The sequence below is a fragment of the Lithobates pipiens genome, unplaced genomic scaffold (genome assembly GCF_037356315.1).
Source record: "Lithobates pipiens isolate NorthernLeopardFrog02 unplaced genomic scaffold, aLitPip1_a1.2 Scaffold_10, whole genome shotgun sequence".
Lineage (NCBI taxonomy): Eukaryota > Metazoa > Chordata > Amphibia > Anura > Ranidae > Lithobates > Lithobates pipiens.
The window spans coordinates 212,562,157-212,586,778 of NW_027507686.1; the positions used below are offsets into that span (position 1 = coordinate 212,562,157).

Below are 24,622 nucleotides of genomic sequence, written 5' to 3' on the forward strand. Positions count from 1 at the left end.
GCTTGGTCCACAAAAGTTCTTATAAGGACTGGTAACTTGGTATAGGGTGCTACGGTACATAGGCTTGAGTGCGGTACAGTCTGCTGTTCTGTAAGGACCGCTATAGGTCCACAATAGATAGGGTTGACGTGCACCACTGCTGACCGCTCACCTATACTGCAGCAGTCCTTCAGCGGTATAGGGACTAAGAGTTTTGTCACAGGGTCATTTAAAAAATGACATGCAGAGGAAGAGGCAGGCCCTTCCGCAGGGGTGGTAGGGGTAGGGCAGGAGCAACAGGCTTGAGCCAAAGTGGGAAGTTGCAGAAGGTGCGTTCAATTACTTTAAAGGATGCACCAGACTTGGTTGAGTGGCTCGCTCAGCCTTACTCTTCTGCACCCTCCTCATCCTCTCGATCTGCACCCTCTTCTTCACTCTCTGCTATGTGCACCCCCAAAGACACTACCACCAACAACACGACCACCACCACCACCACCACATACCTTCCGCTTGAGTCACTGGAATTATTTTCCGATCCATATCAAGAGGACATTTCTGATGCGCAGCCACTCTTGGTATTGGATCAGGAAGAGGAGGTAGCAACAAGCGCTACTCAGCAGTCTGACGCCAGTACCCAGATCAGCCCAAGGAGGAGGTTGGTCCCCGGTGTTGCTGCCTACTCTACTTATAGCGGTGGGGAAGGTGACGTTGATGATGACGTGTCTAGTGATGTCACGTGGGTGCCCACAAGAGAGGAAGAGGAGGGGAGTTCAGAGGGAGATATGGACCAGCAGATAGGGAGGAGAAGCAGCAATGACTTACATTGCACAGCAGGGACAAAGCAGACTGCAAATGTATCAGGAGCGAGTCATCGACCATGTACGGTCACATCTGGCGCTCCCAGGACACCGGCACATGGCTCCGCAGTGTGGGCTTTTTTTAACGTGTCCGCTGCTGACAATAGCGTTGCCATCTGCAATCTTTGCAGTCAACGCGTTAGTCGCGGTAAGCCCAATACTCACCTAGGGACGACCGCCTTAAGAAGGCACATGAGCAGCCATCACCGAGCCCAGTGGGAGCAACGGAACACACAAAGCCACACTGCAGGCTCTCACCGTCCAGCCTCGTCTTCTACTTCTCCTTCTCCTCTCTCCTCACAATTGTCCTCCACTCCACCTTCCATCACGCCAAGCTCACATTTTTCTGCAAAAAGGCAGGCTTCCGTGGGCCTAATGTTTGAGCGTAAAAAAATGATGACGCCGGATAACCCTCTTGCCCAACGGTTGGCGGCTGGCTTGTCAGAACTCATAGCCCGCCAACTACTGCCATATAAACTGGTGGACTCGGAGGCCTTTCGCAAATTTGTGGCCATTGGAACACCACAATGGAAGGTCCCAGGAAGGAAGTATTTCTCAGAGAAGGGCATCCCAGAGCTATATGGCCATGTTCAGCGGCAAGTGAATGTATCTCTGGCACACAGTGTCGGTGCCAAGATACATCTGACCACAGACACGTGGTCTAGCAAACACGGGCAGGGAAGGTATATCAGTTTTACTGCCCACTGGGTGAACCTTCTGACGGCCGTCAAGCATGTAACCCGTGGCACCCGTGTAGATTTGGTTTTACCGCCACGGATTGCATGCAGGCCTGACTCTTCTTCTCCTCCTCCTACTCCATCCTCCTCCCTCTCCTCCTCAGCTGCCTCCTCCTTTTCCGCTGCTAGCGTCTCTTCCACTGCACCGCCCAAGCTCCCCAGAACCTATTCCACATGCCAGGTGAGACGTTGCCATGCCGTGCTGCGTCTGTTGTGCCTGGAAGCAAAGAGCCACACTGGCCCGGCACTCCTTTCAGCTTTGCGTTCACAGGCAGATGAGTGGCTAACACCGCTCAATTTGACAGTTGGTAAAGTGGTGTGTGACAACGGTGCCAATCTGCTTAGCGCATTGAAACAGGGCAAAATCACGCACGTGCCGTGCATGGCACACGTCTTAAACTTGGTCGTGCAGCGATTCCTTGTCAAATACCCTGGGGTCCAGGACATCTTGCGGCAGGCAAGGAAAATCTCGGCCCATTTCAGAAGATCTTACACGGCCATGGCTCGCCTTGCTGACATTCAGCGGCGACACCATCTGCCGGTCAGACGTCTTATTTGCGATTGCCCGACGCGATGGAACTCAACCTTCTATATGCTTGATAGGCTGCTCCAGCAGAAACGTGCAGTTAACGTCTACCTGTATGAACTCTGCGAAAGAAACGGTTCTGGGGAGCTGGGTTTTTTTTCACCGCGCCAGTGGCTGCTCATGCGCGACACATGCAGACTTCTGCGGCCATTTGAGGAGATCACCAAACTGGTCAGTCGCAGCCATGGCGCCATCAGTGACATGGTACCTTATGCCTTCTTTCTGGAGCGTGCATTGCGTCGTGTCATTGATCAGGCTGTGGAGGAGCAGGAGCGGGAAGATGAGGAAGTCGCAATGCTGGATGAATTCCCAGGGGGGGCTACTCTATCTGAGACAAGTCAACAACAGGAGTCTGATGAGGAGTCAGAGGAGGATGGTGCCGGGGCGGATGAGCAGGAGCAAGAAGAGCATGCTTTAAACCTTTCTGGGATCCCTGTTGTGCGAGGATGGGGAGAGGAGAATGAAGAGGACGACATTATCCTGGATGATGAGCAGGAGCCAGGCCACCACACCGCTTCCACTTTAGTGCAAATGGGGGCCTTCATGCTCCAGTGTTTTAATAGGGACCCCCGTATAAAAAGCATGAGGGTCAAGGACCAGTACTGGGTGGCAACGTACTTAGACCCCCGGTACAAACACAAAATGGCGGAAATGTTACCGCCGTCGCAGAGGGCTGTCAGAATGCAGCACTTCCAGGCCTTGCTTCGAGAAATGCTGCATTCTGCTTTTGCGTGCGCTGGCAGAGGAGCAATTCCCACTCCCAGAGAAGGATTTGCGGGTACCAATCCAACAGCGCCTGCAAGAAGAGGCCGGTTTGAAGATGTGTTGGTGACTTCGGATATGAGGTCATTCTTTCAGCCGACCCATCGACAGGTGTCATCCGGATCCAGCATCAGGGAACGCCTAGACCGTCAGGTGTCCGACTACATTGGGTTAACGGCCGATGTGGACGCTCTGAGGAGTGATGAACCCCTAGACTACTGGGTGGGCAGGCTTGACCTCTGGCCAGAGCTTGCCCAATTTGCAATCGAACTGTTGGCTTGCCCCTCATCCAGTGTCCTGTCCGAAAGGACGTTCAGCGCAGCAGGGGGGATTGTGACCGATAAGCGTACTCGCCTAGCTCACCACAGTGTTAACTACCTCACATTTCTAAAAATGAATGAGGCATGGATCTCGGAGGAATTCAACACATGTGATCAGTAGACCATGTATATGTCTATAAACAATTTTTGGAATCAAGCACACAGACCTTCTTAATTCATTTGGCTCACTTCCCTGACCCAAAAAAGCACACCGTACTATATGCCCCTACCCTCCTCTTTGAAGAGGTTGAGCGGTGTCATATTTCTACTGGGGCTGCTTATTATGAGGGGTTCCCACCATCCCTGTGCTGTGCTGACTTCCTCCTGGGTGTTCTTATTATGAGGGGCTCCCACCATCCCTGTGCTGTGCTGACTTCCTCCTGGGGGTTCTTATTATGAGGGGATCACACCATCCCTGTGCTGTGCTGACTTCCTCCTGGGGCTGCTTACGGTGCTGCTGTCAGCGCTGTATGTCACGGAGCTGCTGTCAGCGCTGTATGTCACGGAGCTGCTGTCAGCGCTGTATGTCACGGAGCTGCTGTCAGCGCTGTATGTCACGGAGCTGCTGTCAGCGCTGTATGTCACGGAGCTGCTGTCAGCGCTGTATGTCACGGAGCTGCTGTCAGCGCTGTATGTCACGGAGCTGCTGTCAGCGCTGTATGTCACGGAGCTGCTGTCAGCGCTGTATGTCACGGAGCTGCTGTCAGCGCTGTATGTCACGGTGCTGCTGTCAGCGCTGTATGTCACGGAGCTGCTGTCAGCGCTGTATGTCACGGAGCTGCTGTCAGTGCTGTATGTCACGGAGCTGCTGTCAGCGCTGTATGTCACGGAGCTGCTGTCAGCGCTGTATGTCACGGAGCTGCTGTCAGCGCTGTATGTCACGGTGCTGCTGTCAGCGCTGTATGTCACGGAGCTGCTGTCAGCGCTGTATGTCACGGAGCTGCTGTCAGCGCTGTATGTCACGGAGCTGCTGTCAGCGCTGTATGTCACGGAGCTGCTGTCAGCGCTGTATGTCACGGAGCTGCTGTCAGCGCTGTATGTCACGGTGCTGATGTCAGTGCTCTGTATTACGGTGCTGCTGTCAGTGCTCTGTATCTCCTGCACCCTCTTGTTTGCCTACCCTGGTCCCTGACCTTCCCTCTCCTCCATTGCCTTCATTAGCTCCATAGTCCTGAATTGTCAGAACAATTTCCCAAATAAAAAAAAAATGCTTGTAGTTATCGATCCCAAATTCACCTCATACATGTATTATGCTATTGTCCAGGTGGTGGGACTACGTGCTACCCCCTAATAATTACCCCGTGGCCGCAAATTCGACCTAAAGGTTTGCGAAATTCGCCTCCCATTGAAGTCAATGGAGCCCGCGGCGAACGGTCGTTTTCGCGAACGTTTGTGTCCGTTCGCGTTTCGCGTTCGCGAAACGTCCCGTCGGAAGTTCGTCCATCACTAGCCAGGAGTATGTGAGTTGCTATTTTATGGTATACAGGGGGAATGTTATTGATTTCTAGATTGAGTAGGGCCAATTCTGGGGAGGTTCGTAGAGGAGTGCCTATGACTTTGGAGATCAGCCCTAAGACAGTTTTCCAATAGTCTAGCATGGCAGGACAGTCCCAGAAAATATGGAACATTGTCCCTATTTGGCCACACTTCCTCCAGCAGGTAAGGGGGTTAGAGCCCCCAAATTTTGAAATAATCGATGGGGTTAGATATCTACGTTGTGTTATTTTTTGCATTAGTTCTAGTAGTGTGGCACAAGCTGTTGCTTTATGTATGGATTGGAGGGTGGTCTTCCATTGAGATGGCGTAAAATGGCGACCTAGATCTAGTTCCCATTTGGCAAGTGGTGGTATCAATGTGAATGCAGTCTTCTTGTTCAGTACATTATAAATAGTTGAGATATCTTTCAATCCTAGGGTAGGATTAGATAAATATGTCCAGATTTTGATGGGAATAGTGTCCCGAAGCTGGGGATTGGTGTTGAGGCAGTGTGCTATTTGAAGGTAAGTAAAGTGAGCAGGCACTTGGAGATTGAGGTCTGTTTGAATTTGGTGGTACGGTTTTAGGGATTCTTGGTTGTATAATGCATTAAGTTTACTAGTAGATGTTATGTTCCACGATTTAATATTAATATTGGGGATTAATGTAGGAAGGATTGTCAAATGTGGGTTTAATTTAGTGGTTGGGGTGTCGCACCACTGGTTAGCAAGGACACGGTGCCAACTCAAAACACTAGCTTTGATTGTGGGTGGGAGATGGGTTGGTATGGGTCTTTTCACTCGACAACTGAACAGCCAGTAGTGGAGAGAAGGTTGAGAGATAAGTGCTAGTTCTATTTCCCCCCATAGGGATTTTTGGGGAGAGCAGAACCATTCTCTAAGCTGGCTTAGGATAGTAGCGTCATAGTAGTCGTTAAGGACAGGAACTGCAGAACCTCCTACTGATTTGTGTTTAGCAAGAGCTAGTCTTTAGGATCAGGGTTTCATTTGTTGCCATAAATAACGTCCTAAAATGCCTTGTAATGAGTTTAAGTAACTTCTAGGAATGAGGATAGGAAGAGCTCTAAGTAGATATAACAGTTTTGGTAATACCATCATCTTAAAGGCCGCAAGTCGGCCTGTCCAAGAAAATTCAAATTTGCTAAGGGACTGTAGTTCTGATTCAAATTGTTGCTTAAAGGGGTGGTAGTTAGCAGAGAATAGTCTATTAGTAAATTTAGTCAATGTTACTCCTAGATATGGGATTCTGTCAGTTGTCCATTTGTAGGGAAAGGTAGAAGATAGATAGTGTCTCGTTTCGTCATCTACTCCCAGATCTGGAATGTGTGACTTGGTTTCATTTATGTTATAGTAGGAAATAGCGCCAAAGTCTTTTAATATAGGTTGTAGTCGTGGGAGGGAAGTTCTAGGGTTGGTAATTATAAGGATTATATCATCTGCGAATAGACTTATGCGATGGTCTGTTGGTCCAATATTTATACCTGTGGAGATGGGGTCTGAGCGAATTCCTTCTAATAAAGGTTCAATAATCAAATTAAAGATCAAAGGGGAGAGAGGACATCCTTGTCTTGTGCCATTCGAGATTACAAATGGTAGGGATAACATCTCGTTAACGAAGACTTGTGCAGAGGGCCGGCTATACAAAGCTAGAATTGCTGAAAGGATGGGACCTGTAAACCCAAATTTAATGAGCACCTTTCGGAGGTAACCCCAGTGGACCCTGTCGAATGCCTTCTCTCCATCCAGGGAAAGAAGCAGAGAAGGCGTTCGAGAGCGGTCCACATGATGGATAATATTGATCAAGCGTCTAGTCGCATCTGAGGTTTGTCTTCCTTTAATAAATCCCGTTTGGTCTCTATGTATTAGCTGGGGCATATAAGTTGTCAGTCTATTCGCTATTGTCTTTGCATAGATCTTGAGGTCGGTGTTCAAGAGAGAAATCGGTCGGAAATTTTGGGGGATGTCAGTTGTTTTGCCTGGTTTTGGCAAAGTGACCACTAGAGCTCTAAGCATTTCGTCTGGAAATGTTGAGGAGGAGGTAGCATCATTGTACAACTGACATAGATGTGGAGCTAAAGTGTCTTTGAGTAGTTTGTAATATTCTGCAGTTAGGCCATCTGGGGCAGGAGATTTCCCATTTGGCAGAGATACAATAGATGCAGCAATTTCCTGCACATTGAATGGAGCATTAAGGGCTTCCCGTTGAGTATCAGTGAGAGATGGAAGATGAATTTTATCTAAAAATTGCTGTATGAATTCAGGTGTAGGATGGGGATGGTTGGGGTCCTTTTCTAAGTTATATAGAGTGCTATGATAGCAGCTAAAAGCATCCGCTATAGATTGGGGATCCTGTAGTTTGGTTTTAGTAATGGGGTGGTACAGCTAAGGAATCCTAGACTTAGTATGGCGACCCTGGATTGTCCTTGCCAAGGCCTTGCCAGCTTTGTTACTAGTATGGTAATATCTAGCTTTAAGTTTATTGAATTGTTTCTCATAGGTATCCAATAGGACCGCCCTGAGTTCCTGTCTTTAAATTAGGAGTTTTTGTTTTAGTTTAGGGGTTGGGTTTGATTGGTTCAAGGTATCCAGCTGTTTAATGTCAGCCGTAAGAGAGTCAATGTGCTGCGTCCTCCTCCTTCTAGCTTGTGCATTGAGTTGAATGAGAATCCCTCTACTGAATGCCTTATGGGCTCCCCAGAGGGTGGCCGAGTCCGACACCGAGCCCATGTTAAATGCAAAGAATTCCGCAATTTGGAAGTTTAGGGTTTTAACTGTGTCAGGCATTTTTAGGAGGTGGGCATTTGCCCTCCATATCTTATGCTTTGGATGTGGGTTGGATAGGCGTATTGTGATACTAATAGGGGCATGATCTGCCCAAGTTATGGGCGCAATGTCAAACTCCGCGACCCTCTGCAATAACCATTTATCAACAACAATATAGTCAATACGAATATACGTATTGTGAACCGTTGAATGAAAGGAATACTCTCGCTCATCCGGATGGTGGCATCTCCAGGTATCATATAGTTCGTGTCTATGTAAAAGAGGACCCAAAGTGAGATGGCGTCTCGATTTAGGGTTGGAGGAATCCAGATCTGGATCTTGAATAGTATTGAAGTCCCCGGAAAGGACTAGAGAGCCTTTTTGCACCTTACGGATTCTCCTCAATGTGTTATTCCAAAAAAGACAGTTGTTTACGATTTGGGGTATAGATCGATGCTAGGGTCATGGGAATGTTGTCAATTATGCATGTTAGGATAATGTATCTTCCATTAACATCCGGGAGAGACTCAATCAGCTGGAAGTTCACCGATGCAGTGTATGGCTATGAGTACTCACTTAGTTATCTGGGGACCTGATGCACAGAAGATATGGGGAAAGTCAGGGTGCGTACATTTAGGTTCTTTGCCTTGTTGGAAGTGCGTTTCCTGCACACATAGAATTTGACAGGCGTGGGATTTGGCAGTACACCACAGGGAGCTTTGCTTAGCCGGGTGGTTAAGCCCATTGACATTTAAAGATAAGGGTTTCGTATTCATATGGTAGTGAGAAGGTTGCGATTTATCATGGTACTCACAAGTCTCGACGAATGGTACCTGAGAAGTTGGTTATTAGACGGTCGTGGTGGCGTTAGATGCTCGTTGAAGTGGCGGTCATCCACTGCTAATGATTTCAAAGGATGATGTGCTGGGTCATATGCAGGATTATGTGTTCATCTGTTCCTCTGTGCTGTTAGAATGCTGTGAATGAACAAAAAAAAATAAAAAAAATAATGCGAACAAAAGTGAAAACATAACAAAGAGTGCAGCAGTAAGGGATATACACCATGCTGCATCCTACTGGGGGAAAAGGTTCAAGGGCCAACTGATATGAAACTACCATAGGAAGGCATCGCAGAAGTCAGTGGTAAACTGCAGGTGGATAAACACCCAACTGTGGCTGCATTGGACCAAGCGAGAGTCAGTGAGGCTGTCATTGCCATTGAGGTGTAAGCTTCTCCAAATTTTTCTTTGTCCCCAAAGGAGGTGCAGGTTCGGGGATGATGCCCCAGTTATGCAGTAGTGCCAGGCCTTTTCCAAGGGTGGAGACGAGGTAGGAGGTGCCATCTTTCTGCATGGAGAGTTTAGATGGCTGTTTCCTTGTATTTCCACTTGTATTCGATTTTGTGGTTATGGAGAGCTTTCGTTATGGTTGACAACTGCCTGCTCATGTCTAGTGTGTGTTTAGACAGATCCGCAAATACTTAGAGCGCAGTGTATGGTTGAGGTAATTGCCCCATAGCCCTGACTTTGTATAAAACTTGCTCTTTAGTATGATAAAAGTGAACTCTCATAAGCACGTCACGGGGAACCTGTCGAGACAAGAAAGATGGTTTTGGGATACGGTGTATCCAGTCGATGGTAAGCTCAATGGCCGGCGCATCCGGCAGCATTGTTGAGAAGAAGTCAGTGGCATATTTCTTAAGGTCAGGTGGTTGGACATTTTTGGGGATACCTCTGATTTTGAGGTTATTTCTCCTCGAACGGTCTTCAAGGTCGGCCATTTTTGCTTTCATCCATGCTCTGTCCTCTAAGTTATCGTCATGAGCATCTACTAGCTCGTTCACTGTAGTCATCATGGCTCCCATTGATTGCTCAATGTTACCGACTCTGTCTCCCAGGGCTTGGAAGTCTCTGGTGAATTCTTTGGAGAATTGTTTAGTCAGGGCACATAAGTCATTATGGAGGAAGTTGTGGAGAGTTAGCAGCATCTCCTTTAGATGTGTATCTAGAATGGGTTGATTGGCGGTCGGGAAGGCCGCAATGGGGGATAGCTCTGGTTTGTCAGGGCCTAGGAGAGTAGTAGGAGTCTGGCTTACCTCAGCTCCCGTAAAGTCCAGTTTTAAACGTGACTTCGCCGGACTGCAGCACGATGGACTAGGAGAATCCTCTCCTGAAGAGGAGATTTGGCTCCCCACTCGGTCTGCAGGTAATGGCGCTGCGTCTGGCATATCAGTGTAGTGAGAGCTGGTGCTGCGCGCCTCCGTGGCTGTGGATAGACCGGCGCCATCTTGGCCTTCTCCGCGTGATGGAGGAGGGAAGAACTCTGTAAGTTTCTTCGGTCTCCGGTCTTCCTTGCGTTTCCTCGTCATACTGCTATTAATGCAGGAGTGTTCCGCCAGTCAGGTGGACAGATTGGCGTGGATTTGTGGTCCGGTGTCGCTGTAAATTCCGCCGATGCTACGGAGCTCTCTTCCTATGCGTCCATATGGCTTGCGCGCTGGCCATGTCCCCGGTCTGGCACCATCTTAATATGTGGAAGCCTGGGATTCCCCCAGAGAGGGCAGAGGGGGGACCAGTCCTGGGGGCCCATGAGCCCCCGCCTGGCTACCGTCCAGACCCTAAGGGTTGTTTTAGTGGGTACCAGAAGGTCATTGTATGCCCGCTGTCCCCTATATACCAGGTTACCCAGCTCCCGAAGTGACCCAATGACAGCCACTTCCAAACACACAGCGGCATTACCCCTGGAGAGGACAAACCACCACTGAATCGTCACCAACACTGCCGCCCAGAAGTAAGCTTGATAGTTTGGTAGCGCTAGACCCCCACAGCAGACAGGAAGCATCAGGGTTGACCTGGCCAACCTGGGTGTTGCCCCCCCCCTCAAATGAAGGTGCCCACACACCTGTCCACCTCCGCAAAAAAGGAGTTGGGTATCCAGGTAGGGCTGTTGCGAAATACGTAAAGAAATTTGGGAAGGAAAATCATCTTCAGCAAATTAATGTGGCCCATGAGGTTCAGAGGCAGAGAGGCCCATGAGGCGCACTTGGTCCAAAGCTGAGTCAGGACCGGCTGAAGATTGAGCTCCCCAAAGCTTGCCAGCTCTCTCCTGACCTGGATACCAAAATACCTAAATTGGTCGACCCAATGAAGGGGTGTGTCTATACTAGGATCTCGAGCTTGGGGTTCAAGTGGAAATATGTTAGATTTGGACCAGTTGATACATGATCCCGAGAATCTACCAAATGTATCGAATATATCAAGAGCCACCGACAATGAGTCACCCGCATCCTGGAGATTAGGGATGAGCTTCGAGTTCGAGTCGAACTCATGTTTGACTCGAACATTGCCTGTTCGCCTGTTCAGCGAACAGTGAAAATTTGGGTTATTCGCAGCACATTCGAAAAGTCGGAACACCATGTACAAGTCTATGGGAGAAATCTAAAGTGCTAATTTTAAAGGCTAATATGCAAGTTACTGTCCTAAAAAGTGTTTGGGGACCCGGGTCCTGCCCTAGGGGACATGGATCAATGCAAAAAAAAAGTTTTAAAAACGTCCGTTTTTTCAGGAGCAGTGATTTTAATAATGATTAAAGTGAAACAATAAAAGTGTAATATACCTTTAAATTTCATACCTGAGGGTTGTCTATAGTATGCCTGTGAAGGGGCGCATGTTTCCCGTGCTTAGAACTGTCCCTGCACAAAGTGTAATTTCGCAAGGAAAAAAAGTCTTTTAAAATCACTTTGAATTGTCGGCTCCCGTAATACAGAGAACACTCAATGAGTGTTCTCTGTATTACGGAGCCGACAATTCATTCATTGATCAAAAAAAAAAAGCGTGGGGTTCCCCTAAATTCAATTACCAGGCCCTTCAGGTCTGGTATGGATATTAAGGGGAACCCCGCGTCAATTTTTTTAAAAAAATGTACGTGGGGGTCCCCCTAAAAATCCATACCAGACCCTTTATCCGAGCATGCAACCTGGCAGTCCACAGGAAAAGAGGGGGGGACGAGAGAGCGCCCCCCCTCCTGAACCATACCAGGCCACATGCCCTCAACATTGGGAGGATGCTTTGGGGGTCTGTGACCCCTCAAAGCACCTTGTCCCCATGTTGATGGGGACAAGGGCCTCATCCCCACAACCCTGGCTGGTGGTTGTGGGGGTCTGCGGGCGGGGGGCTATCAGAATCTGGAAGCCCCCTTTAACAAGAAGACCCCCCAGATCCTGCCCCCCCCTGTTTGAAATGGTAAGGGGGGTACAAAAGTACCCCTACCATTTCACAAAGAAAGTGTAAAAAATGGTTAAATAACACAAACACACTTTTGAAAAATTCCTTTATTAAAAATAAAAAAAAGATTTCAGCGGTGCTAATCCGCTCTTGCTATCCAGTGACGGATGATCATCTCTCCAGGGTCCAGCGATGGCTCATCTGATCCAGCGACGGGTGATTTTCAGTCCAGCGCAGTCCATCCATCCATCCGTCTTCTGTCTCCACTGAGGAAACACTGCGGGGATCCCAGCGCTGACGTTGCTTATATTAGGAGGGTGGGGCCACTCGTCACCTGACCCCGCCCCCTCTGACACTGGTGAGGGAAGCCAGGGGTCCCCCATGACGTATGGGTGACCCCGCCCCCTCTGATGTAACGGAAACCTGCGTTACATTGCTGCCTCACATATATTCTATTTTGTTTTAAATGAGTAAATGTTGAAGAAGAAACATTCTATACTTTATTTAGTTTATTCATGTGAGACCCCCCTAAGCCCCTGTACACATGGTCGGAGATTTCGACAACCAAATCCGTCGGATTTTGTCTGTTGGATCTTGTGCAAAACTGTTGCATACACATGGTCGGACCAAGTTGTCGAAAAATCCGATCTTTCAGAACGTGATGACATAATTTCATTATGATGGGACTACATTCAGGCTAGTAGCCAATAGCTTTGATGTAGGAATTTGATCTGAGCATGCGTGGCACTTGGTCCGATCAAAATTCGCTACACATGATCGGAGTATGTCCGATCGGCCCAGTTGGTTTGGGAAATATTTCCAACATGTTGGAAAATTGGGTCCGACAGATATTCCAACGGAATCAGTCCGATGCATACCACACACAGTCAGATTATCCAACAACACGGTCCGATAGGACACATTCCGACGGATTCTCCGACTGTGTGTACAAGGGCTAAGTGTGCCCCTTCCCCCCCCCCCCCTTTTTTTTTTGTTTTCCTGAGTATAGAGGGTTCTTGTGGAGATGTATTATCAGGCAATTTAGTTGTTTTGTATAGTATTTAGAATTATAATGGACATCTCCGTTTCCTTTTCTTTTTTTTTTTTTGTGTGAATTTTTTAAATCGATAAAAATATATTGGAAAGAAAGGTGTTCCTATGTTCTTCTAATGTTCCCCATTATGTGAGTAGCTCATCACTGCATTCTTAAAATTAATCACAAGATGGCAGCAAAAGCCAATGTATGATCGATGCCACGTCTAGTAAATCAAATGGTTCATAATGTATTTATATGTTTCTATCACATTAGTAAATAGAAACTAGATAAATGCAACATTTATGATTTCATTATAATATAAAGAAATAAACAGCGTGTTTTAAAATGATATATGCATTTTCTAATTTTGTCAGTTGTTGAAAATGTTCATGTTTTCCAATATACAATAAGGCTCGGTTCACACAGTACGCGGCACGACTTGCAGCGCCGCGACCTGCCACGACCTCAGCGGCGACTTGCAAAACGACTTCTGTATACAAGTCAATGCAAGTCGCCCGAAGTCGCCGCAAAAGTAGTACAGGAACCTTTTTTCTAAGTCGGAGCGACTTGAGTCGCTCCTATTAGAACGGTTCCGTAGTACAGAACGAAGAGCGACTTGTCAGGTGGCGAAGTCGCCTGGACAAGTCGCCCCTGTGTGAACCGAGCCTAACGGACTGTATTGGCATAGAATAGAAACAAATGTATAAATATACAATTTATTTTGGTACTGAGATATGATTGTGTCACTGTAACATTCGTCTGAAAAGTCACTAATACCAATAAAAGAGCTGTCCTGTTCCATGAGGGTGTAGGCTCAAATGAATGGAATTTCTGTAACAGGTATTAAAATAAAGTGTGATTTAGTAAATACTGGGATCACCCTGGGGGAGGATTTCTGGGACATTACAGGGGAGAGATGTAATTTATAAAGTATGCCAATGCTTTAATCAGGGGTGACCATTAGCACAATCACAGTGTAAGATTGACAGCTTTGACAGACTCTTATGCTGCGTACACACGATCGGACTTTCCAGCGGATTTGGTCCGGCGAACCAGAGTCCGTCAGACAATTCAATCATGTGTGGGCTCCAGCAGACTTTTTCTTCCCTAAAGTCCGGCGGACCTAAAAATAAGACTGGCTTCAAATTTGTCTGCCGGACTCGGCTTTTAGCAGACAATACGTTCATCTGTGTGCTAGTCCGACGGACTAAAACCGACGCTAGGGCAGCTATTGGCTACTGGCTATGAACTTCCTTATTCTACGTCATCATGTTCGAATTCGTCGGACTTTTGGAGTGATCGTATGTGACCAAGTCTGTTCGTTTGAAAGTCTGGCGGACCTCAGCTGCAAAGTCCGCCGAACCAAGTCCTTTGAAAAGTCCGGTCGTGTGCATGCGGCATTAGATTTGTAAGCTCGCAGGAGCAACCCTCTTGTATTGAATTGTATTGTTGGTGTATTGCCTCCCTTTATATCGTAAAGCACTGCACAAACTGTTGGCGCTTTATACAGCCTAAATAATAATAATATTTATTATGAACGTGTGGTGGGTCTCCCTATTCTCTACAAACGATCGGAAAAAGTCAGATCGGATTTTTTTGTTGGAAAATTTGAGATCCTGCCACGATTGAGCCCACACACGATCAGATTTTCTGACAATATCATCCGATCGGACCTTTTATGTCTGCATTTCCGACCGCATGTACAAGGCATTAGTACAGTTCTCAACCTTTCTAGTGCTGTGACCCCTTGATAAAATTTCCCAAGTTGTGGGGACCCCCAACAGTAAAATTATTTTCGTTGGTCCTTCATTGCTGTAATGTTGTGACTGTTATGATTCGAAATAAAAATATTTGAAATGCAGGATGTATTTTCAGTCTTACAAATGTAACATCTTAAAGCGTAGTGATACAGATTGTGAACAAATAAGTCCAACATGACGTGACTAGGCAAGAAAAAAAATATTATGGACCAAGATTATATATTTTATATATATATATATATATATATATATATATATATATATATATATATATATATATATATATATATGTCCCGGTTGGTTCCTCAAAAGTGGTTATTCCGTGCCAGTGCTAGATATACAGTATAAGTGTTTTGGAGGAACCAACTGGGACATTTATATATAAATGATATGTATTGTTACATAATATATATATATTTTTTTGCACAGTCATATCAGACTTATTTATAAGCTATGTATTGTTTGCGCCGGTTACACACAGTACAAAAATACTTTTATTAACCTCCCTAGCGGTAATCCCGAGTCTGGCTCGGGTTGGGATTTTACTAACACAAGTGGTAACCCCGAGCCAGACTCGGGATCGCATCGCTGGATGCAGGGAGGACACAGGGAGGGTTACTTACCTTGTCCCCTGGATCCAGCGATGTCCTCCGCGCTGTGTGATCGAGCTGTCCTCCGCTCGATTCACACAGTGCCGAATGCTGCCGAGCTCCTTTCCCTGCAACGCTACGGCTCGCGGGAGCGGAGATCGGCGTCAAATTCAAAAAAGTAAAAAGACACAAAACACACACAGTACTGTAATTAATACAGATTACAGTACTGTATTAAAAATTACACACACCCTTTGTCCCTAGTGGTCTGTGCAGTGCCCTGCATGCACTTTTATATTATAAATACTGTTTTTTCTGCCTGAAATTTGGAGATTGTCCATAGCAACCAAAAAGTGTCCCTTTTTCAGTGTTTTAGGATTTGATTACATTATTGAATAATTTTTATTATTCTTTATTATATTATAAACTTTATCATACCCGGGATGTCTGCTAGACTCTGGTTTGAACAGATTTAAGAGAGTTATTCCTAAGAATTACAGGACTACAATATAAAATGCCAAATTTCCATGCAAAATAATTGTACCGCTTTCAGCACCTAAAACCAGAATGAATCATACCACCAGGAAGGTTAATTAGTGTCTCTGATTTACCAAAGTCACTCAAGTGTTCCGTCAGAATCAGCAACCCATCTAATGTGTTGACCGGAAGCGACCTTTCGTCGCCGCCATCTTGGTACACTCGTCCACAGCAAGGCTACAGTTAGAAGTAGGCAAGCGGGCATCTTTTTATATCCACCAATGTCTTGTATTTTGCACTTATTTTTACCAGTAAACTGAGTTTATATACTATGGGTGTAAAAAGATGTCTGCTTGCCAGCTTCTAACTGTAGCCTTACTACGGATGAGAGTACCAAGATGGCGGCAATGGAACGTCACTGGAACGCGGTCTCTCCTCTCCCGGAAGTGACATCTCGCTGGCCGAGACTGACAGACTCTGGCGTATACACAGTAACTTTGGGTCCATCTCAGCCAGCTTTCCAGATTGGACCAGCATTTGTGACCCCCTAGTGTATTGTCAATAGACCCCCCAGGGGGTTGCGACCCCTGGGTTGAGAACCGCTGTTTTAGTAAATCATCCCCCATAGGTACATTTTATGCAATAAAACTGACCATGCATTAAAAACCTAAAAATAAATGCATATAAAAAGATTTGGCTTTCTACAGCCAGCCCATAGAGTAGTCATATAATGGAGGAGACTGAAATATCTGTGGGGCGAGTCCATTTAACAGCTACCCCACCTGTAACACTACATTGGATAACAGCAACAAGCCACAAAGTCAATCTGAAAGTATATAGATATTTTCATATATACAACCTGGTACCCCTTTGTTCAGCTTATGGACCCCACAATATGTATACAAGAAAAAAGAAATTGATTGTTATGGTGCCACCTCACCTGCTGGTTGCCTCTGTGGATGCAGGGTGTGGATATCCATAGGAAAATGCAGTTTGCTCCGTATGACCTCTTGGTTCTTTCCAGTGAATTTGTTAGCGCTGTTTATGCTTTTGGTATGCCAGTCAGTCCAATACAGGCTATCCTCAAACACAGCGATTGCAAATGCGTGCGGGAGACCTGCAAGGACAGAAAAGTGAGGAAAGCGAGTCATGTAGAGGATGTAACATGCACAAAACAGAAAAGAAAAACCCTGTTATCTTTGCCGAAACCCATAAAGAAAAAAAAAGGGTTACTGTTTTTTTCCTTGAGCAACCAACAAGCTACTGACTGTTCATTTTCTACTGAAAGATGGAAAATTAACCAAGATTCTGAAAAACTGCAGGTTTCACTACATCAGGCAGATTGTGGTTTTGTGAATTTAGCTTACCCTGGCTGATTGGCTTTGCGATTGGATCCGTCCAGATTGGCTCTCTCAATAACATGGTGTTTAGCATCCACCCAGTACATACGTCTTCCAGCATAGTCAATAGTCAGTCCATTGGGCCAGAAGAGATGTGTATCTGCAATGACACGTCTGTTGGAACCATCCATGCTAGAATATTCAATACGTGGTGTATTACCCCAATCTGTCCAATAGATTGTGCTAGAGAACAAGACACAAAAGTATTATCATTATTATAATATATTATTAGTATCAATATAGTGCTGCCTAGTAGCACAGTCCTTAAATATACTTTGTACCTTCACATCAGTCCCTGTTCTCAAGGAGCTTACAATCAAAGATCCCTAATGCACATATACATACTATGGCCAAAATAAAAAAAAATAAAAACAATTGACCGACCAGCATGTCTTTGGAGTGTGGGAGAAAACCGGAGTACCTGGAGAAAACCCATACAGGCACAGGGAGAACATGCAAACTCCATGCAGGTAGTGCCATGGTTGGAATTTAAACCAATGACCCTAGTGCTGCCAGATAGAAGTGCTAATCATTTAGCCACTGTGCTGCCCATATTCATTGATTTATACTGTAAGGATATTTCACAGCCCTTATAGAGCCTAATAAGCAGTTGGACACTGCACGCACTACACACAAAAAAATAAAAATGTGCGATGAACTGTGTAGTAACCCAGTCCTCCTATGCTCCCCTTTTGCATTCGCAGGAAAGTCCTAGGTCTCACACATTATTATAATACTACATGATTTATTATATTGCTTTTCTTTGTGATTTATCTTTACAAAAAGGGACCCCCGCCGTTGATTTTTAGATTGTTCTAATACTTCAATACAAGCTATCAAGACAAAAAGCCAAGACTGTAGCCATTAACACACAGCCTCTGTGGCACTATGGACCTCTGTACCCTGGATGTCCAACATGCTCCTCTTTCATGTTCCTTCAAGCAATGCAAACATACCCTTCCATTGGGTTCAGAGCTATGGCTCGTGGCTTCTCCAGGTTTTCCCACAGAATTACTCTGTGATGGGACCCGTCTAGATTTGGTACTTCAACACCAGAGTCTGTCCAGAAGAGCTTATCATGGACCCAATCAATAGCCAGACCACCTGGACAAGAAAAGGAAGATCAATAGAAGTTCTGAAATCTGCATCATTATTTTTCTTAGGACTAAACGCTCAATTCACAAAGCTGAATTACTACATGTATTACTACAATCTGGTGACTTTTCATCTTGTATTGTTGTACAGAACAGTAATATTAACTACCTCAGCTCTGGAAGGTTTTACCCCCCTCAAGACCAGGCCATTTTTTGATATTCAGCACTGCGCTACTTTAACTTTAAATTGTATGTTCATGCAATGCTGTACCCAAACAAAATTTATATTTTTTTCTTTCACACATATAGAGGTTTCTTTTGGTGGTATTTGATCACCCCCAGGGTTATTATTTTACAATATAAACAAGGAAAAAAAATAAAAAATTACTTTCTGCTAGAAAACATCCAAAAAAAAAAAATACTTATAAATATGTGTATATTTATTGGTTTGCGTGAAAGTTATAGTGTCTACAAACTTTGGTATATATACTGGAATTGTTATTTTTCTTACACCACTAATGGCGGTAATCAGCGACTTATAATGGGACTGCAATAGCATTGTAGGCAATCTGACACTGAGTGGGAACTGACTAACTGCCACGGAAATCACCAGTGAGACTAATGCAGTGATCAATGATAATATTATACTATACACTGTCACTGTACTGATGGGTTAAAAGTGTGCCCAACAAGTATTAATGTGTGTAATGTGCTGCTTTGCAGGGAGAAGAAAGAGATTGTTACTTCTGTACAAAGCCCTGTGTTGAATGTCAATACAGGGCTCTGGGCTGGGATTGGACACAACCAATCAGCAGGTCCCAGCACAAATCATTGGCTGGGACCTGCTGACAAACTCCCGCTGTCTAAAATCATAGGAGGAGTCAGCGGGGGTGCATGCGTGCCCTATACCCAGAAGAGGCCAGCGGCGTACAGGTATGTGCCTCTATGGGTTGCTCGTCCACAGTACATTGCACGCAGCGGTCTGAAAGTGGTTAAACGCTCAGTTCCTCAAGCACTTTCAGCAGCTGATCATTTCACTTATTGAGTATGCAGCTTCTTTATCTTTTAATGCTTGCCTATATTTGTTTAAAAAACAGAAAAGAAAAAATAAAAAAAATAAAAAAAAAAACTGTGCCAAATAATATGAATCAAAAAACCATACAATTATAAAGAAAAGTACATGGAAACTTTATGTTATCCAAAAAAGGAAGACGAACGCACCACAGTGATTCCACACTTCCTTATCACTATAGTGTCCCACCACCGACAAAATAGTGCGCTTACCAGACGGTAAAAGCACAAGGAGCGTTTAGAGTACCAAGCCACCGACAGCTCCTCGCCTTCACCAGACACTTTATCCCTCAGGAACGAACGATCCATACACTGTAGCCGCTCCACATTCTCATAAGTAACCCAGTTTCACGTTCATAATGTAAAAAGAAAAGAAGCCTCCCATAGTGTAAAAAACTTCAATGCTCTTTTAATTAGTAGAAATACACTTACATAAAAACGAACGATTTCCGCATGTAAAAACAAGCCGGCCGGCAAAAAACGAGAGCCCGTCCTCCTCTCGTAACACGTGGTGACGTCACAGCGTGCCCTTCCATACGTGTTTCGTCATATGTATTTGTTTAAACTGGTGCCATAATCGCATCCCCAAGCTACCCAGTCTCAGGGTGACTCCTTTCTCTTGCAGTGTCCTATGGAGCCACCCTTGTATACAGGGACTAGAGCTGTGTCCCCCCAACACTGTGTGCATCAAGAGAAACACATGGCCCTTTAGCTTAGGATGGCAAAACACTCCCCTATTGCTCCCTGTTCCTTCCCCCTCCAAATTAACAGACGGACTTGCCTGTACACTGTTAACTCTTTCCTATGGAGACCAGAAGTTTAGGAAAGCAGCACTGAGAGCAGGAGCTAGCAGCATCGAAATTTGTAACCAGCAAGTGCTGGGGTAAGAATTTTAACACAATAGTTGTTTATTGTGCTCAGTGTTAAAGCTAAAAAACAATGAAGCTTTTTTTAATGCTAGGCAAGCGATTTTGTTTGCTAGGTAAACCTAGAGTTGCAACCTGCTTCATAATAGCTCAGTAAGTAAGACATTGTTACTGCAAATGGCAAAGATGTGCCATGCCCCCCTACCCATTGAACAGACACCTTAGAAAGTATCTATGTATGGCTTCCTCTACCTATGTGGCATGCCTGGTTGGAAGGCAAGTCATCCTGCCTGCCAAAACCCAACTCTAAAGGTAAAGCATTACAGGGCCTAAAGCATTATTTGTCTGCAAAGTAGGGTGACCTTCATCTGCAGAGAAGAGGGACATTTACAGCAAGAGCAGACAGAAAACATTGAAGATCCCTCCCATCATGCTCTGGATGTCAGGGACACTAGTCATAGAAAACCTTCAACAGACCTAAGGAAAGATACGAAGACTCTAGTGTGCATTCTCCCTCTTAGCAGGACAGATGGAGGTAGCAACTATCTGTGCTCCTTAACCACTTCAATACAGGACATTTATACACCTTCCTTACCAGACCAATTTTTAGCTTTCAGCGCTCTCACACTTTGAATGACAGTTACTCAGTCATGCAACACTGTACCCAAACAACGTTTTTATCATTTTTTTCATACAAATAGAGCTTGCTTTTGGTGGTATTTAATCATCACTGTGTTTTTTATTTTTTGCGACATAAGTGAAAAAAGAGCGAAAATGTTGAAAAAAAACACTTTTGTTTTTAATTTCTATGATAAAATTTTGCAAATAAGTCATTTTTGTTCATAAATTTGGGCCAAAAATTATACGGCGACATTTCTTTGGTAAAAATAAACCAAATTAGTGGATATTATTTAGTCTCTTTGAAAGTTATAGAGTCTACAAGCTATGGTGCAAATCATTGAAAGTTGATCACATCTGATCACACCTGATGTACTGACGGCCTAATTTCTTGAGGCTCTGAAATGTCAGGAAAGTACAAATATCCCCCAAATGACCCCTTTTTGAAAAGTAGACAGTCCAAGGTATTTAGTAAGAGGCATGGTGAGTTTTTTGAAGTCGTAATTTTTTCCCACAATTCTTGGGAAAAAGAAGAATTTGTTTTTTTGTTTTTTTACAAAATTGTCATAATAACAAGTTATTTCTCATACACAGCATATGCATACTTCCAATTACACCCCAAAATACATTCTGCAACTCTTCCCAAGTATGGCGATACCACATGTGTGGGACGTTTACACAGGCTGGGCACACAGAGAGGCCCAACATGCAGGGAGCACAGCAAGGGGTTCTAGAAGCATAAATGACACCTCTAATTTCCTAACAACCTATTACATTTGTGAAGGCCCTGGAGCACCAGGACAGTAGAATTACCCACAAAATGACCCCATTTTGGAAATCAGACACCCCAACTAATATTCTATGGGGCACAATGAGTCTTTTGAACAGTTAATTTTTTTCCACAAGTGTTCGGAATATGTGGAAAGAAAATGAAAACATTTTTTTTTTTTTTTACACAAAGTGGTCAGTTTATAAGATATTTCTAACTCAAAGCATGTACATAGCAAAAATTACACCCCAAAACACATTCTGCTACTCCTCCTGAGTATTGCGATACCACGTGTGAGACTTTTACACAGCCTGGCCATATACAGAGGTCCAACATGGAAGTGGTACCTTCAGGCGTTCTAGGAGCAAAAATGACACATCTCATTTCGTTCCTACCTATCACACTTTTGAAGGTCCTGGAGCACCAGGACAATGGAATTACCCACAAAATTACCCCATTTTGGAAAGCAAACACCCAAATGTGTATTCTATGAGGCATGGGCTGCAAATAGGTCCTCGGGTACTCTGATGGGCTGGTGACAGGTACTCTATTACTCCGACGGGCTGGTGACAGCTACTCGGGTACTCCGACGGGCTGGTGACAGGTACTCGGGTACTCCAACGGTCTGGTGACAGGTACTCGGGTACTCCGACGGGCTGGTGACAGGTAATCGGGTACTCCGACGGGCTGGTGACAGGTACTCGGGTACTCCGATGGGCTGGTGACAGGTACTTGGGTACTCCAATGGGCGTGTGACAGGTACTCAGGTACACCGATGGGCTGATGACAGGCATTCGGGTACTCCGACCGGCTGGTAATAGGTACTCGGGTACTCTGCTGGGCTGGTGAGAGGCATTCGGGTACTCAGATGAACTGTGACGGGTACTCAGATGAACTGTGACAGGTACTCAGGTGGGCTGTGACAGGTACTCAGGTGGGCTGTGACAGGTACTCAGGTACTCGGGTACTCAGATGGGTTGTGACAGGTACTCGAGTACTCAGATGGGCTGTGACAGGTACTCGGGTACTCAGATGGACTGTGACAGTACTCAGGTACTCAGATGGGCTGTGATGGGTACTCAGATGGGTTGTGACATGTACTTGGGTACTCAGATGGGCTGGGACAGGTACTCGGGTACTCAGATGGACTGGGACAGGTACTCGGGTACTCAGATGGACTGGGACAGGTACTCAGATAGACTGTGACAGGTACTCAGATGGGCTGTGACAGGTACTCAGGTGGGCTGTGACAGGTACTCAGGTGGGCTGTGACAGGTACTCAGGTGGGCTGTGAGAGGTACTCAGGTACTCGGGTATTCAGATGGGTTATGACAGGTACTCGAGTACTCAGATGGGCTGTGACAGGTACTCGGGTACTCAGATGGACTGTGACAGTACTCAGGTACTCAGATGGGCTGTGATGGGTACTCAGATGGGTTGTGACAGGTACTCGGGTAGTCAGATGGGCTGGGACAGGTACTCGGGTACTCAGATGGACTGGGACAGGTACTCGGGTACTCAGATGGACTGGGACAGGTACTCAGATGGGCTGACGGGTGCTCAGGTACTTGGGTACTCAGATGGGCTAGCAGGTGCTCAGGTACTCGGATACTCAGATGGACTGTGACAGGTATTCAGGTACTCAGATGGGCTGTGACAGGTACTCGGGTACATTCTGTGACCGGCTGTGATTGGACACAGCCGGTCACGTGGTAAAGAGCCAATTTAATTGGCTCTTTACTGCGATCGGGGCTGGGCTGTGTCAGGGTGACAAGCCGCATTCCCCGATCGCCGCTCTGCACGTGCCCTAGGTGCGTGCACGAGTTCTGTAACGGCGCAGTACATGTGACCGGCTGTGATTGGATACAGCCGGTCACATGTATCGGGGGTGTGGATGGGCATGAAAACCACACAGATCAGGGGTGGGCTGTGTCCGAGGGACACACCTCATCCACAATCGCCACGCTGTGGGCCCCCGCGGGCCCGCAGGAGTGGCGAAATACCGAGGCCATCATATGACGTCCACCTAGGATGGGAGATCCCATCTGTGGCCGTCATATGACTATGACCCGGTATTGAAGTGGTTAAGAATAGGCATATAATGCTTTCTGGTTCCTCAGTGCACTGACAGCTCAAGGTATAATCTATACAGCATCATCCTAATACACTCATTTGTGTTGTTCTTAACCCAAACACACCTGGACTCTCCAAACCCATAGAGACCACCTCTTGCACATTGCTGCCATTCAAGTTCATGCTCATAATACGGTCCAGGGTAACATCTGACCAGAACACCAGCTCATGGCGGTGGTTAAAATCCTAAGTAATGAAGTTTTCCAAGTTGTTGAGGATCGGCGTTTACTCCAAGCGATGAGGAAGAACCTGGCGAATATCAATCCTATTGGCAAACAACAGAACCAGTTCTGGTCCTAAGGAAAGAAAACATTTCAGAAGGACCATAATAAGTATGGTAGGATTCACTACTAGCATGCGATCTCCCATCTTTACTGGAACTGCGACACTGGACACTTTTTTGGGAGCATTGCCATTTACACAGCGATCAGAGCAAAAAAATAGCCATTGATTAAAGTGGTGTTCCGCACCACCCCAAAAAAAATTAGAAGCCAGCAGCTACACATACCGCAGCTGCTGGTTTTTAACAATAGGACACTTGCCTGTCCTGGAATCCAGCAATGTCGGCACCGCAGCTGATGTTTCCATCAGCTGTCGGGTGCTGCCGCCACAATTACGGGTAAGGGTACCTGGCAGCGTAGCCTTATAGCTGCACACCGGGAACCCTACTGTGCATTCGCGAGGCGCCGCTCCTCTCTCCTACTGGCCTGGCTACAGGGAGAGGAGGAGGGAGCCCCACGGCCCGAATTCCTGGAAGTGGGAACAGGATACCTGTTAAAGGCAGGTAACTTGCCCCCCCCCCCCCCCTCGAATGGTGCCAATTGTGACACCGGAGAGGGAGATGAGACAAATGAGCAGAAGTTCCACTTTTGGGTGGAACTCCGCTTTAATGTATAAATGTCATTGGTAGGGAAGGGGATAACACTAGGGGGCAATCAAGGGGTTAAGTGTGTGTCCTAGGGAGTGTCTATAACTGTGGAGGGATGGGCCTGCCTGGGGGAGGGGACCGACCATTGTTCCTAAGCAGTAGGAACAGATCAGTCTCCTTGCCTCTGACAGAACAAAGATCTGTCTGTTTACATTGA

General features: G+C 45.9%; 1 protein-coding gene across 1 annotated transcript; it reads right to left on the minus strand.

The window, feature by feature from the left end:
* Positions 1 to 4,704: 4,704 nt before the first annotated feature.
* Positions 4,705 to 18,109, minus strand: LOC143938764 (low-density lipoprotein receptor-related protein 5-like protein). Its single transcript, XM_077460914.1, has 4 exons — positions 17,943 to 18,109; positions 16,954 to 17,169; positions 16,527 to 16,703; positions 4,705 to 8,477 (listed from the first exon to the last, which is right to left on the minus strand). Exons 1-3 carry the CDS (start codon positions 17,948 to 17,950, stop codon positions 16,670 to 16,672), a joined length of 258 nt encoding a protein of 85 aa, XP_077317040.1. The 5' UTR covers positions 17,951 to 18,109; the 3' UTR covers positions 4,705 to 8,477; positions 16,527 to 16,669.
* Between the last annotated feature and the right edge of the window lie 6,513 nt (positions 18,110 to 24,622).

Excerpts from the sequence above, each read along its gene's own strand:
- LOC143938764 (XM_077460914.1), bottom strand. Across the intron at positions 16,704-16,953 it reads CGCAAAGCCAATCAGCCAGG|GTCTCCCGCACGCATTTGCA; the intron begins GTAAGCTAAATT and ends CTGTCCTTGCAG.